The 15912-nt window shown below is 35.7% G+C and overlaps 1 protein-coding gene across 3 annotated transcripts; it reads right to left on the reverse strand.

Annotated features, from left to right (window-relative positions):
• Positions 1-1567: 1567 nt before the first annotated feature.
• ENPP4 (ectonucleotide pyrophosphatase/phosphodiesterase 4) lies at positions 1568-15701 on the reverse strand. 3 transcript variants are annotated; one of them, XM_079148763.1, is made up of 6 exons: positions 15482-15701; positions 14790-14854; positions 14049-14165; positions 7578-8436; positions 6752-6922; positions 1568-4825 (listed from the first exon to the last, which is right to left on the reverse strand). In XM_079148763.1, the coding sequence occupies exons 4-6, from the start codon at positions 8401-8403 to the stop codon at positions 4461-4463; spliced, it is 1362 nt and encodes a 453-aa protein (XP_079004889.1). In that variant the 5' UTR covers positions 8404-8436; positions 14049-14165; positions 14790-14854; positions 15482-15701; the 3' UTR covers positions 1568-4460. The 3 variants fall into 3 exon arrangements, with proteins under 3 accessions (XP_079004889.1, XP_079004887.1, XP_079004888.1); XM_079148761.1 differs by lacking the exons at positions 14049-14165; positions 14790-14854; XM_079148762.1 differs by lacking the exons at positions 14049-14165; positions 14790-14854; positions 15482-15701 and adding an exon at positions 11750-11960.
• Between the last annotated feature and the right edge of the window lie 211 nt (positions 15702-15912).

Raw genomic sequence — 15912 nt, forward strand, 5'->3', positions numbered from 1 at the left:
GATCGCTAAGAACCCCTTTATAAAATGTGTGTGTGTGTATAGTGGGGTTATCCAGATTTGTTTGGCAGTTAATTTTGATTGATCCTTTCCACCACCTCTTGTCTGTGGAGGTGAGGTTAAACACGGTAGAAATAAGGAGAACGCCGATTAAATAACTATTAATTCAGACCTCTCATACAGAAGGGAGGTCTGGACTGGAGACATGCGTGTATCTGTGTAGAACCATCAAGGAGCTGGCAGTAGAAGAGTTCATTAAGTTCAATTTATTGATGGTGAAAATCAGATTTCAGAAAGTCAAAAAGACAGATGTGTGGAAATGTAGACTGTCTGAATGGCAATTGACTTACTTTGTGAATACAGTCTGCCTTTATTTCCCAGGAAATTTTGACTTTGGGACATGAGTGATAAAACAAGTAGATTAAACACTAACAATAATCTATGCATGCATACATTAAGGTACAAATTAGTGTGTTTGTGTGACCACATCCCCGGATACAAATGGAACATTTGGATTCTCATATACCCTCCCAAGCAACGGCTATGTGTGTTGGTAGGGCTGGGGTAAAGTTGGAATGTACCCAAACGCTGGCACTGAGGATGCCAGGTATGGGAAAGAGGTAAAGCTGGTACTCAAACTTCAGGAAGAACAGGGCATAGAAAATTTACTCTTAATCCAAGGATCTCAGCTGCAAGAGTTAAGCCATAAGTGGGCATAACTAATTTACTGTACAATGTTTTCCCACTTTCAAAGAACTCTCTTCCAGAGTAAAAAATGTTTTATTGTTTTCCCACAGTTCTTAGCATTGCTCACTGAACATAAAAACTGAAAATGAATTAGTCTCTGTTCTACTAGAGGAAACTGTGTCAAATCTACATTCATTTGGATAAATTATTAAGTGCTTGTAGCTACATATAAAACAAAGTTTAAACACATAACCACTCCTCAGCTGTTTTGCAATCAACTTTCAAAACTTCTTCCCTTCTACTGTAAGTCAATAAATTATAGTTCTGGGAGCTCTGCAACTTCTTTCCAATGATGTTCTTGTGCTGGACTGTACATTTTATACACTGTTTTAAACTTTTGGTTAAATGTTATATCCTTGGTCTAGGTTTAAAAAAATAAAACCTGTAATGAATGACTATAAAGGTTTTTTTTTCAGAATCACTAGTCTTGACAACATATCTATGATAGTAGGTATATTTTACAATTGGACAACAGATTTAAAAACATCAATGACACTGTACCTTATATTTAATAATTACAGTAAGAATGTTTTGGTAGATTTCATTCACATAAATTTTAATTGTATGCAAAGTCATTATCTACAAATTCAAACAATACAGTAAAAATATGTTTAACTTAAGGTAGTACATACAAATTTCTTTAAAGCATGCTCATTTTTATTTACACATTATTTTAAGAATTGGTAATAAATACTTTACATCTAATCTTTGTCCTTCATTTCTAACTTTGCATTAACAGTGAAGTAAACCCCTTCAAATAAGAGGAATTAAATGTAATCATCCTTAAAGCTTAAAGGACTTGTCAGGAGGGGAAAAATCCAAGAACAGTGTAAAGGCATTTTATTCCTTTAATGTTCCAAGAATTTATCTGTAAATTTTTAAAGGAAGCCTAGTACAATAATATTTTATTCTATTGCTGTTTACCAGACAAACTTGTACATTAACAACAGCAGCACAATTGCCCTTTGCCATAAATAAATGTAGTTATACTGAACTCACACACTGAATTAACAAAAAATACTTAATCTAAAGTTTTCTTTTGAGAACTTTAATAACCTTTGAGGGTTGTCATAAACAGTTCGATATTTCCATATTTCCATACTCAAATGCTTTCTACTACCCAGAAAACTCAGCAGCACATTAGTTAATCATTTAACAAAATACACATCAAAACCTTAAAGGCTAACTTTACTAAGGACCTTCTCAGAGTATTATAGGAGTCACTGGTTTTAGCAGTGATGAGTTTTAAAATATGCAAATGAATTACCACAAAGTTCAATTTAATGATATATAAACTTCTCTTAGATTAAATAAATACTATTCTTCTTGTCTCATCAACATATACATTAAAAATTTACCTAATTTAGTATTTTGAGAGTAGAATGAAAGACAAAATAAGTACATACCTCTTAGTGAAAGGGTTAAAAGACTGAGAGGACATCCCTTCCTATTTCATCCTATGTAAAATTCAGACAGGCTGGACACCATGTATGGAGTTCTGAAACTCATAACCGCCAATAAGTTAATACAATCAATAAAACTTACAACATTGCAAGGGCCAACTTCCACTCAACTGGTATCAAATATTCTGAAACTATATTAGAATTTTCAAAAATATCCACTTAGGGAAAAAAGGTTTAAATGTGGCAATTCTAGTCACTGTTATTTTTTAAATTAAAGTAGAAAGGAAATTTTCTATTATTTTATTGAGTACTGAGATCAACTAATAAAAAGTCTGAAAATTTATCAAAAAGTAAAATCAGTTCTGTATTGTTCTTAATTCAATTTATAACCAATAGCATGGATTATCTATACAAGGTGTAGAAATGCCTCTGAAAAATCCCAAATATAATGGGCTCCAAATATTAGGATCAGGAAATTAGCAGGGATCCAACAGATACATTATATGTTTTATGAATGACACCAGTGTTGTTCTTGATCATCACAGATACCAACATTTAACTGAGCTGTATAATTACTACAGATTATCTCTGTATACCAAGAAAACACTTACCAAATCTGTTTTATATTGCCAAAACTTTAAAGACCATACTATTAATATTAATTGTTTGTCTCAGGTCCTAATGAATGACTTTTAAATCCAATTCTTCCAATGGATACAATCTAGATTGCCACAACTCAGTTTCTTCATACTAATTTTAATTATTAGAAGGTGCTACTTAGTAAAGGTAGGATGACAGTTATTCACATAAATTTTTGTCTCTGAACAAGTTTATTAAAAGATATGAGATTACTTCTGTGATTCCAAATATTACAGGAAAAACACAGAGGCAGCACTAAAGCTATTCTGTCACTTCATGTATGAATGGAAGAAAAATTAGAAGATACCAAATTCTATTTTCTTTCAAAAAAATTTTGTAGTACCAAACACTGAACCCAGGGACTCCCATGTGCTAGGCAAGTACTCTAAATACTGAGCTACATCCAGGGTCCTTTAAAAAAAATTACTTTAAGAATGGGTCTTGCTAAGTTACCCAGGTTGGCCTTCAACATATGATCCTCCTGCCTCAGCCTCCTGAGTAGCTGGGATTAAGGTGTGTGCCACTTGCACCTATCTCTAAATGTCATTTTATAAATTTCTTACCTACTCTATTGTCTAATAAGTAAGATACAGAGTCACAAAGGTAAATATAAAAATCTCCCTTCATCATTCTCACCCAATCAAAATCAGATTTATATTCAGGTCACAAATTTCTCTACCGCACTTGAGTATTTCAGGTAAAAAAAAAATTAAAAATAGAAACAAAATTAACGAGTGTTTCTAAAGTTCTGATTTTAAGTTGTAAGTTAGGTAAAAGTAAACAAAAAAGAAGTGCGAAATAACATTCCCTTGAGAGCTGTGCTCTAGGGAAGTGTGTAAGCCTGACCACAGTCCAGTCCCTTCTAACCTCCTTCTATGATAACATTTGCACACCTATACATGCAAACACACTTGTGCATACATACACATCAATAACTTACACAAAGGCATTAAACACAAATAGAGAAAAAGCATTTCCCTCTATTTTCTTCTGAATTTCTCATTAGCAATAATCTTCTTCAAAAGATATAACTTTTGAGACTTCAACAGCTTAAAGGACTTTAAAAATATACAATGGTGACAACTCAGGCTTTTTATCACATGGTCTTAGTTTTTATGTGTTTTTTAATAGCTCTCCTTAAGATGATTTCTCCATAAGCTAGCATAGCACTGTTTTTCTGCCTGGCTAGTTAATTTTAAAAACCATCACAGGATTTTCTACCTCAAGGACTTCTTTGGGATACAAATTAAATAAGGGTAAATACAAAAATATAGGAAAATTTTCCTTCCTGATACATAAAATTATTTGCATAAAATTTCTGTTGTCTCATTTACAAATATATAAATTTATTAGAAAAACACATCTAAATTTGATATATTTTCATTTTAAACATGTATCTTCTTCGTTGCAAAAAAGAAAGCAGAGTATTTTTCTTAAAAGGTATTATCAGAGAAATAGATGGTGTTAACTGATTTACTAGCATTTTTACTATGGGCAGGGTTATTTGTATTAGCTAAAGTACCAAAACAAAACACAAGGGAAAAAATTAATTTTAGCATGCTTGGTCTAGGTTGTCTTTCAGAGTATACCTTTTCACAGTTATAACACCATTCCTAGGATGTATCCTTAGTTTTGAGATTATGCAAAGACACTCAGTATAAATCCCAGGACATGTTACCCAATTAAAGGATCATCATCATCTTCTTGTAGTTGAAGTCGGGAAAATGGATGGGGTACAGATAATCTGTTTTGCATGATTATTATAAGGCACGTTAGAGTGGTTAACACCAAAAGTACACCAATAACAATCCCAATGGCTTCTGGGAGATTAATGCACCACTGGTCAACCAACAAGCACTTGGTATGACTAAAGGTTCCATTATTGGGATGTGGTTTTAATCCCAGGATGTGACACATCATTGGATAAATATCCACAATATTAATGGTGCTATGCTTGTAGCCTTTGTGAAATGCAGGGCCGTGGGCGGCAAGGAACGGATGCATACTGGGCAAAGAATTGTCATAACCATGGTCACCTACTGAAAAAGAACAAAATGATGTCAGTAAGTATGATCAGTCTTTTTTATTATGAAATAACTTCTAGTGTAAATACACTTCTTGATAGCCTAATTCTCATCTATTAAGATTCTGGTTAGTTGAACAAGACAGAGGCCAGAAATAAAAATTTGTATTTTCAACTGGGCCACGTTGCGTATTTCACATACACAGCCCTTTGCCCATTGTGTCATGGCCTCAGGCTTTAATACTACCTCTCAACCTGGTGGCACTTATCTTTTAGCCCTAGCCCCACTTACTTCACATCTCACTCTCCAGCACTATTTGTAAAAACTCACTTAAAAACAGCACCATTGATGAAAAACTGTGGTCAGGCTGAGGGTTCTAACTGAAGAGAGCAGAAGAACAATAAATGGAGAAGTTAATCTGTAGCCTTACCCATCTCAATTGCTCCTGTGATTAAGAAATAGAATGGCATAATGTACTGGCTTACTGAAAGTTAATAAATGCTTTGAAATCAGAATAGTAAGAAAGGTGAGAATTTAACAAAAGAGATTCTTGTATCAAACATAAAGTACAACAAGATTACTCCAACCTGTAATTCCAGTAGAAATACGACTCAAAGAAAAACAAGGCGTGGTCCCTGACGTAACTCCAATACCAGATTCCCAAGTGTGAACTTTATTTTAATAAATATTGTCTTTTAAAGTACATCAGTTGCATTTAATAAATTCTTACTTTCAAGATGATTAAATGGTATTATTGTATATTATTAACTGTATGTTTAGAATATTTCAAAATAAAAATAATGAATTTGATCAGTATGACAAAAAGCAGAATCAAGATATAAACAGATGTTATGATTTTAATAATATTAAAATCTGCCTATATATGTAATAGAAAAAAGAATAGGAAAGGAAAACTCTTATAATTAATATTTGTCTGTATCTCTGAATTGAGGGATTATGGATAGTTTTATTCTTTTTTCTATATTTTCCAAGTTTAAAATGATGAGCATATAAAATAGCATAAATATAAATAATACTCAAACTCCACTGACTCTATCTTATCCTTGCCTGACTGTCCTGGATTGCTATTCATCAGAGATCTGAGAATTTTAGTCCATGGTCAAAATCGGCCCTCTGCCTGTTTGTGTTAACCAAGTTTCACCACAGCACACCACTTCAATTTGCTTACATATTGTCTATACCTGCTTTCATGTTATAAAAGCAGAGCTGAGTGGCTCAGAGACCAATTGTCCACAAAGCCTAAAATGTTTACTCTCTGGTTACAGAAAAAGTTTACTGACCCCTGCAATGCAATGGCTTATAAAATTTTTATTATTCATTTTTTATAGATTATTTTTAAAATGTATTAAAATTGAATGTAAAATATGGACAAATGAACTTCAGTTGAGGCAAGACCAAAAACTCACCCCTACATATTCTCTAAGGAGAGATTTTGATACATCTGTTTACTTGGTGGATTTTTCTGTTTGTTGACTTTCTGATTCTTGTCTAGTATTCTAAACAGCCATAACATTCAAGGAAATTATTTTATCATTCGGAAAGACTCAGGGTTATGAAAATTTCAATTCACACAATTAAAAGTAATTTAGAGTAGCTAATCTCTCTCCTTTAAATTTGTTTCTTTACTACAAATCCAAAGAACCAATCTTGAAAATTGCTGACAGTAACTGCAGTTTTGGTTTTAAAAAAAGGCAAATCTACAGCTTCATCCTTAAGGATACCAATCCTTCTAATTGAAAAGAGAAATTGTGGTTACTGTAAATTACTATCGAATGAAAACCTGATCATCATCTAATTGGAAAATGGACTAATAATACTGTGTAAACATATCTAAATCAAAAAATCCTTCTAACAGAACAGTGTCACAATGTATGATGTATCCCTAGGGATACAACAGAAATACCCTAAATAAATACTTACATTTTGATAATGATTTATTTAATACAATTGTCCAGCCTTCATCAGCAACCAAAATAATAGGCTGAATTCGATCGTTATGTTGGTAATAAAATCTGTCAGGAATGTCTTCTTTAAGATAAACATTCATGTGAGGGCTACAGTTTTTCAGTTTGTCATAAACCTCTGTTATATCTGTAAAAAAGAAATAGCAAAGGAAAAAAGTCACTGTTGGCTGATGAGGAAAAAAATATGTCTAACTAGAATAACTACAAGTAAATTCTGGATGTCATCTATTAAACTACTTAATTCTTAAAACAACAGAACAGAATTATGTGACAGTATGGACACATACATACACACACACACACACACACACACACACACACACCCCACACACACATCCCTTTATCAAGAATTCACATATCTCTTTTTCATTTTTTGAACAATCCACAAAATTATTATCCACATAGTACATTTTTATAGAAAGGAGCAATATTCATATGGAGATTCCCAAGTAAACATAAATTAATTACGTATTACTACCAATTCTAATTTTATGATAAGTAAAAGGAAGATATGTCTCACACTAAAGTCCAAGATTTCTTTAAATTTAAAAATATTCTTTTTCTCTTAGTGTGAATAATTTTAAAATATATTAAACAGAAGAATAATTGCAAATTACTCAAAACTTGTAAATTAGGGAGGAAAATACACACTGTTCTATTTGGTATACTGAGTACAGTACTGAACTACAAAAAGTCAGTGCTTCCTTCTTTAATACAACCCTCCCTCTTCAACCAATTGCTCCATTCAAATAATAGTATCCCTCAGCTAAAAGTCTACTTACTTATTTTGGGGAGTACTGCAGCAACTGGGGTCAAATCTATAAGAGTGTAGGTTGAACGATTGATGCAGAGATCCAAGTTTATCGATCTGTTCTCAGAACACTGGGTCATCCCATGATCACTTGTAATGATAACATTAAGATTTTCCCACAATCCTAACATCTTGAGCTTTTGGACTAGATAACCAATAAGGTCATCTATTTCTTTCAATACCCTGCGCATGTTTTCTTTATCTTCTGGTCCATATTTGTGACCACTTGCATCTGGTTCTTCCCAATAGAGTGTTGCAAAGGTGACTGGTGGGTTCGAATTGCTGAGCCACATGGTAATGTTATTTAGTCTCTCCTCAAATGACACTGAGATGCTATAATTCATAAAATAGGAAGGTGTGGTATTGTGAATGAGTACATCAGTACCAGGCCACATAGCAGCAGCACTTGATCTGTTTTCCTGAAGCTGATTAGTCACCCAAATAGGTACAGCCTCATTCCACCAAAAAGGATCCTTGTCATTAGAATCAGAAAAATGTTTCTTTGTGACTACGTCATACATGGAATTGGCTACAATGCCATGGCTTTCCTCATATAAGCCTGTCACAATACTATAGTGGTTTGGAAATGTTTTTGTGATAAAAACATTTTTAACATGTTCTACCAAGACACCTTCTTTGATAAAATTCTGGAGATGAGGAAATTCATAGTTCTGTAGATAGTCAGCTCTAAAGCCATCAAAAGACACCAGCAGTAACTTGGGTGGCACACTATATGAAGAGTTACCTCTACAACCAGTCATAAGTCCAGAAAAAAAAAGTATTACTAATAACTTCATAATGAACACGTTGAAGGACAGCAATCAGGGTTCCTAAAATATAAAAACACAAATCATAAGTAGTAATGCTATTTGATTTGAATTAAGATTCAGAAGTTTAGCCAATAGGTGATGAGAAAAAGAATTATTTTCTACAAAATACAAACAATATCAAGATTCCATAAGCTCCAGAGAGACGTATTATTTTTCTAGTTTACTGAATAGTACCCTATAGTTCAATTTACAGAAATAACTAGTGGAAATTCCACCATTTTGGCTCACTGCCCATTCTTGTTGAAAAATACTGGCATTAAAAAGGGAAATTAAGAAATAAATGCTATTTGAGGAAAATATCTCAACTCGGTCTATACCTGTCTCAATATTTACATGAAGTTGACTAACCAATGAACAAAGTCTACTGGGAATAACTCCTGAAGAAATTTAACAGCTGTTGAAATCAATTTCATCATCACATCTCTCTTAAACTTCCACTTTACTGTCAAAGATATAACTATTTGTGTTATAAATAATCCATTGTTATCAAAAACTCCTTTCACTTAATAAATATCTTTGCCTTCATTCTCCATCTTCTTTATTTCTCTAAGAAAATAGGGTATGTGGTTTAGGAAGAATGCTTTGCTTTAGACAGACAGGATGCTCCTTCCATTGTCAGGACAGAATAAGCAAAGGTTAAGGGTGAAGGGAGTTGCCTTCTCTGTGTTGCTGGAAGCAGGGTAAATTACTAAAACTAAAAGGGAATAAGGTGGAAAAAGGTTCACAGATTGGAGAAATATAGTCAATGCATGAAATGGCCAATGTGGAGAGGAGATGAAGAAAGAGTAGCATTGGTGGGTAATGCTAATAGCTGGTATCATGGATTTTCATAAGTGACATTGTGTTCCCTACAAACTCTGTGGCCCTGGCACAAGCATGAGCAAAACAGGCAGTTGATCCAATTCAGGCTTGAGATTCTGCCAGAAACTGAAGGATGACTAAGTTGAAGATGCTAACTAAAGAGTAGTTGAGGCTGGGGGTTGGCACGCACTTGTAATCTCAGGAACTTAAGAGGTTGAGATAGGAGGATCCCAAGTTCAATCTCAGCAACACAGCAAGACATAAGCAACTTGGCAGGAAATCAAAGGAGTGGCTGAAATTCAAGCTGCAGCATCTAGGCTGAAACTAAGACATGTAAGAAGTGGAGAGGTTTTTAGACTAAAGGTTCTAAGGGAGTCAAAGAACTGATGTCTTCAGAATAATTTTCCATGAAAGTTGCAAAGATATAAGGCTGTGGTCAGAATAAGGTATATAGTTCATTATTTCAGAATAAGAATCCTTGGGTCTAGCTACAGGAGCATGCAGCTTGAATAGCAGCAAGCTAACTAATAATGATTACTAAGTTCACAAGCCATTTATTGTGTATTCTTTTTTCTCCAAACTAGACTGCAATTATTTAAAGGCAGAGACTTTCTTCCTTCTTTCAAAGACACTACCAAGATATCTGTATCCTGGTCGTCTTTCAAACACTTAGTTGTGATTGAAGTTGTGATTCTCTGAAAACCAATGACTTAAAATTCTGCAAACAAAAGGCAAGAGATCATATTTGTGAAGATCTTCTACCATATTAACCTGAAGTAGGTGGCAATCTGAACATGGTACTTTCCACATCTATTACTGGTGCCACCCGAGAAACCAAAACCAGTGCAGAATAACAAAATCAAACTACCTTTCAAAATAACTGAGTGACAATTCTAATGAGTAATAGATCAAGCACACTCCTATAGACACAGTCCCCATCATATATCTCAGCAATTTCAGCTATCAAGAATCCACACAGTGGAACTTCCATTTTCATGCAGTGTCTTGTGTCCTCTAGCATAGAGTTCATGCATAACTTAACTCCTCCCTCAGAGGAGAATACTGTTCTATCAGACAACAATATTATGTGAGCTGATGCTGTATGTTCCAGCGACTTTAGAACTTGTGTCAAAGGCACAAGGTCTCTATGAAACCTTGGATTCAGTAGATTCCCCAGTTTCTCTGAGTACAGGTACTTCCTGATACTCAAATGTCTATCCAATAAGAATACATTTAAAACAGCAAAGAGGTGACACAGTATCTTTTCAAGGGGAAGAGATACTTATAAATACAATTTTAAAAATACATTATTCACAACCTGGCTCTTTCCGTATGTAATCATTCTACATTCCCAACCAATTCATTGCACAAACTATTCTCCTGCCAAGTACAATCAGATATATATCAGAAGGAATGCATTCTCTACACTTCTAAATTTTTCCACTTCCTTAGTTCTATAATAGCTTCACCATTCTCTCAGGCACCCAGAGATCTGAGTACCCTGTCAGTTGTCAGTCTAGTCAACCCTACCTGCATATCATCTAGTACAACACAGTAGCAAGAATCACTGAAGAGAGCTGTTCAAAGTGCAACTGTCCAGTCTACACTTAGGAGATTCTGATCCAGTCAGTCTAGAGTTCAGGCCAGGAATCTGCATTTTTAACAGGTACCCACTCTTTCTGGTGTCCACTACTGCTCTACTCTTTGAAGTCCTCAATGCCTCTGTCTATGGCACTTCTGTCTCCTAACTCACCTTCTTATCTTAATCATCTTATCATCCTCCTCCTTGTCACCCAACATCTGCTGCCAACTTAATCTTCCTGCTACTCAATCTTCAGAATCCTTCCCTTAAAAAAAAAGAGAAAAAAAGAAAAAGTTCAAAGGATCCCCTTTCCTATACAAAAAAGTCCAAACTCCTCCAATAGCCAGGTGAAACCTGCTTGCAAATTACTGTGAAGAAGGTACAGAAATAACTACTAACGTTGACTTTCACTCACTGTTCTGCGCTGTATTACAAAGACATGTGAAAGATAATTGTTATTTATCTTGATAACTTATAAGTGACCTTTAACTGCTCTTAGTAATAGTTTGTGCTTCCAGGACATCTTAACTTAAAGTTACAGAAATCTACACACAAAGCCTTGCTCAAACACTCTATTAGGTAAATTTTAAACAAGCATTCAACAAATTTTAAATAAAACTAACTCCAGAATGCAAATATATACATATGTATATATTTGCACCATGTATCATAGTATCAAATGATTTATACTTTTCAAATACATAATACTCAAAACAGGGATAAAAATAATCAAAATAATGAATCAGGTTGTCATCTTGGAAAGACATAGGATTAATACTTAAATCAACTTTGTTCTACAACACCAAGACTTCTTTACAACAGTGTTTGAACTTCATATACAATAAAGGTTTTATTTTGTAAAACTAAGCCATAGAGGAATTACTACAAATGTAATATCAGTTATGTCCAAAATATTTCCAACACAATTACCTCTAAGAGTAGAGGGTGCCACATCAATTCAGTAAATAGCGTGAGGACAACTGGATATCCACACGTAAAAGAGTTAATTGGAGAACCCATCTTCTGCCTGCCGTATACAAAAATTAATCTAAAATGAATCACAGACCTAAATTAAGAACTAAAGTTGTAATGCTCTTACAGGAAAATATAGGAATGAATCTTTATAATCTTAGATTAAGTAAAACCTTCTTAGACACTATACCTAAGCACAAGATACCAAAAAAAAAAAAAAAAAAAAAAAAAAAAACTGAACTTCATCAAAATTAAGTTTGGGGCTTCAAATGATACCATCAAGCAGGGTAAAAAACAATCCACATAATTGGAAAATAACTGCAAAATATATATCTGATGAGAGATTTGTACCTAGAATATATTAAAAATCTTATAACTCAATAATATAAAGCCAAATAATCCAATTTAAAAATGAACAAGGGAACTAAAAAAACTATTTCTTCAAAGAAGATACAGATAATGAATAAATACATAAAAAGATGCTTAACATCATTAGTCATTAAAGAAATGCAAAGTAAAAAACCACACTGAAATACCACATCTACTAGGATAGTTAAATAGAAAAGATTAGTAACAGGTGTTGGGAAAATATATAGAGAAATTGAAATTTCCATAAAATGCTAGTGGAAATATAAAACAGTACAGCCACCCTGGAAAAAAAAATTCAGGCAATTCTTCAAAAAGTTTAAATAAGAATTACTATAAGATCCAACAATTCTAATATCAGCTCATATGCTCAGGAGAAATGAAAACATATATCCACACAAAAACTTGTAGACAAATATTCATTGCAGGATCATCACCAGAGTCAAGAAACAGAAACCATTCCACCAACAAATAAATAAAATGTGGTACACCACATGAGATATCTAGTTATAAAAAGGAATGAAGTACTAAAATGTGCTACAACTTGGATAAACCTTGAAATATTAGGGTAAGTGAAGCAGGCAGTCACAAAAGATCAGCAATTATATGATTCTATTCAGCTGAAATGCCCAGGATAGGCAAATCTATAGAGACAGAAAGTATATCAGTAGTAACCTGGGGCTAGACGTTGGGGGAAAATGGAAACTAAATGTTAGTGTATATGATGCACTTTGGGGAGGTAATGAAATGTTTCCAAATTGACTGTGGTGATGGGTGCATAATTGCATAAAGTTGTGCACTTTAAATGAGTGAACTGAATGGCATGTGACTCACTTATCAATAAAACTATTATAGTTTTAAAAGCAGAGGGAAGTGAAATTATATTCTTAAATGTCTCACCACAGAACAGGAAACATCTTTGTCATCTCATTTTACCACAAAAACTATGTGAACTGTGTATCCCATAATGCAGATTTGAGTGTTTAAATGTGAAAATATCGTACATCACTTCCCATATGCAAAACACTACCACAACAAAAAACCTGAGTTTGTCCTTCTCCCACAAAATACAAATCAAAATCCTTCTTCCCCTAATCTTGAGTATAAAGGATGCTCAAGGAATCCTGGGCTTTTAATCCTAGGGTTCAGTAATCTCTCAGCACACACTGCCTGAACCCAAATGTGCCTGTCCTTATCATCAAGCTCAGTAGCATGGACCAAGCAAAAAGACTACAGACTCTGAAGTCAGAAAGATACCAGAATACGAGCTTAGTAGATATGTGATCTTTTTCAAATCTATTTTCTTCCAGTTTCAGTTTCCTTGTGTATAAAATGGGAATGCAGAAAGGTTGCAGAAGAGACCCTCAATTTTCTATTATCCACTCTAGTTACAAAGCGGTTATGTTAGAAAAATCTGTACAATGACAGGCAGATTATGAAACTTTAAAATAAATAATGAATAATTTAGTCTAATCTCTTTTTAAATATGAAGTTGAAGTTCAGCAATTAGTTGTTTTATTGTGCTCTTACTAACTTTATGTCCTCAATAAGTGTACAGTCTAGTAACAGCAAGTCAGGTAATATTCTCCACACTACTAGCACAGCTTTAACTGTCTGGATTTATGTCTACCAAATTCTGTTTCATTATAACAGCAAATGTTAAGCTATAAGCAAATCAGTCAGAATTTCTCAAGTAGTTTTTAAGGAATGAAACTGGAATACTATAAACAACTGGGAGAAACCAATTTTTCACAACAAAAAATATATATCAAAGGAAAGGAAAAAAGAAGACACATTTGAACTACACCCCGATATCCCAACAGCAACTGGAAGAACATATAACATATGTTATATGTTCATATAGCCCAATTCAGGGGATAAAACAGCCTACTTCCTCTGGGATAACTTTCGTGCCTGGATGGAAGGCCTGTCAGTCAACTCTCATTGGCATTCTTAGCCCTTGTGAAGTTGGAAAAGGATATCTGTCACCATGACCAGGCCACCTGCCCTGCCATACAATGAAACACCTATCAGCTCTAAAACAGCATTATTTTCTGTGTAGATAATTTCAGTGCCTGCCTTTAGATTATCCCCATACACACCTCCCCCTACCTCCCCCCCCTTTTTTTTTAAATTTAAGACAGTGTCTCCCTAAGTTGCTGAGGCTGACTTTGAACTTAAAATCCTCCTGCCTCAACCTCCCCGGCCGCTGGGACCACGGACATGTGCCACCGTGCCCAGCAATCATCAGTTAATTTATTAACAGTCCAAGGAAAAAAATATAACAATTCCCTAAAACTCCTTCTCAGTCTTAAAAATCTAGGATTCTAAATTATTCTCAAATTTTCTACCATCTTCAAATCAGTAACACCCACCACTCTTTATGTACTCCTTGTGTTTTCATCAAAATTTCTTCCAAATTATATTTTGTAACTAATATGAAAGTTAGAAGAGAGAAGATGAGGGAGACAGATAAACGGGGGAGAATGAGTGTTTGCAAGCTTGTTTCTGTAAAACAGAAAATCTCTTGGGGTTGGGGAGAGGGAGAAAACCACAATACAGAAACCAGTAGCCGATTTCCTACAGTACTTGGAAAGCCTGACGGTTAAGCAAAGCCCTTCTGGAGTCAGACCTGTTGCAAACCCGCTTGTACAATCTTGGACAGGTCCCTTCACTTCTGAGTCTGACTTTCCTCATCTGTAAAATAGGACGCTATTACCTCGCGAAGTTGTCGCAAGAAAAGGTAACATTGTTCGTAAAGTACTTAACATAGTATCCGACCCATAAAAAGCACTTATATGGTATCTTTTTATTGTCTGGCTTGTTTATTTTCTAGGAAATTAAATTTTAAACACAATTATATAATCATTTGTTACTTAAACCCTAACATGCAGACAGACACACGCCCGCAGTGGTGTTCCTTTAAAAGCAAACGCCTCCCATCCCAAGAGCAGCACCTGGCCACCCCGCCCTGTCTCCCTCCACTTCCATCCCCGGCCCAGCCTCGCCCCCTCCACTTCGGCTCAGTCAACTTCCCTCCGTTCACCCCAAACACAACAGCCCTCTTCCCCGATTCCGCGTCCACCTGCTGAATTTCCTTTCCCCTGCGCTCACCGCACCCCGCCTGCCCCTCGGCCCAATAGCTCCCTCCCTGCCTCTTCGGGTTCCTTCGCGGACGCCCCCGCCAGCGCCCCGGAGGGTGTGCGTCCCGACCGGGCGCGGGGAGAGGGTCTCGCTGGCTCTATTTTCAAAAAAAAACCCTAGCCGACTCGGGAGGGAGTGGCATTTCCCACTAGACTCCCAGAGAACGAAGCTCAGACTTACCCGTCGACGCCGCCGCTTCCACCACTTCTTGCCACAGCGCGGAACTCCGCGCTAGCGGAACCCGGCACTCGCGGAACCTGGGACTCGTGGGTACTTACGAGCGAGAGGAACCGCTAGGGAGAGGGGCGAGGCCGAGCCCTTCCTGAGGCGCCTGCGCAGTAGCGGGCGCCCGCACCGCAGTTAACAGCCCCGACCTCTGGGAGATCCGCGCTGCAGCTGTCCCGCGAGCGACTGCGAAACTATCTCAGAGCCTGCTGGCGCCCGACGGCGAAGTCCGAGACCTTTCTTTGGATTGGATGCTGGCGCTAGTGTTAAACATAACTTCCTTTCGGGTTGGGTAGATTCACGTACCACCTGGAGACAGGTGCTTTGACAGGGTTGAATCGGACCTAGGAGAACAGGTTTGTTCCTCTCTCCCACTTCGCGGTTTC

This window comes from Sciurus vulgaris, assembly GCF_902686455.1.
Source record: "Sciurus vulgaris genome assembly, chromosome: 7".
NCBI lineage: Eukaryota > Metazoa > Chordata > Mammalia > Rodentia > Sciuridae > Sciurus > Sciurus vulgaris.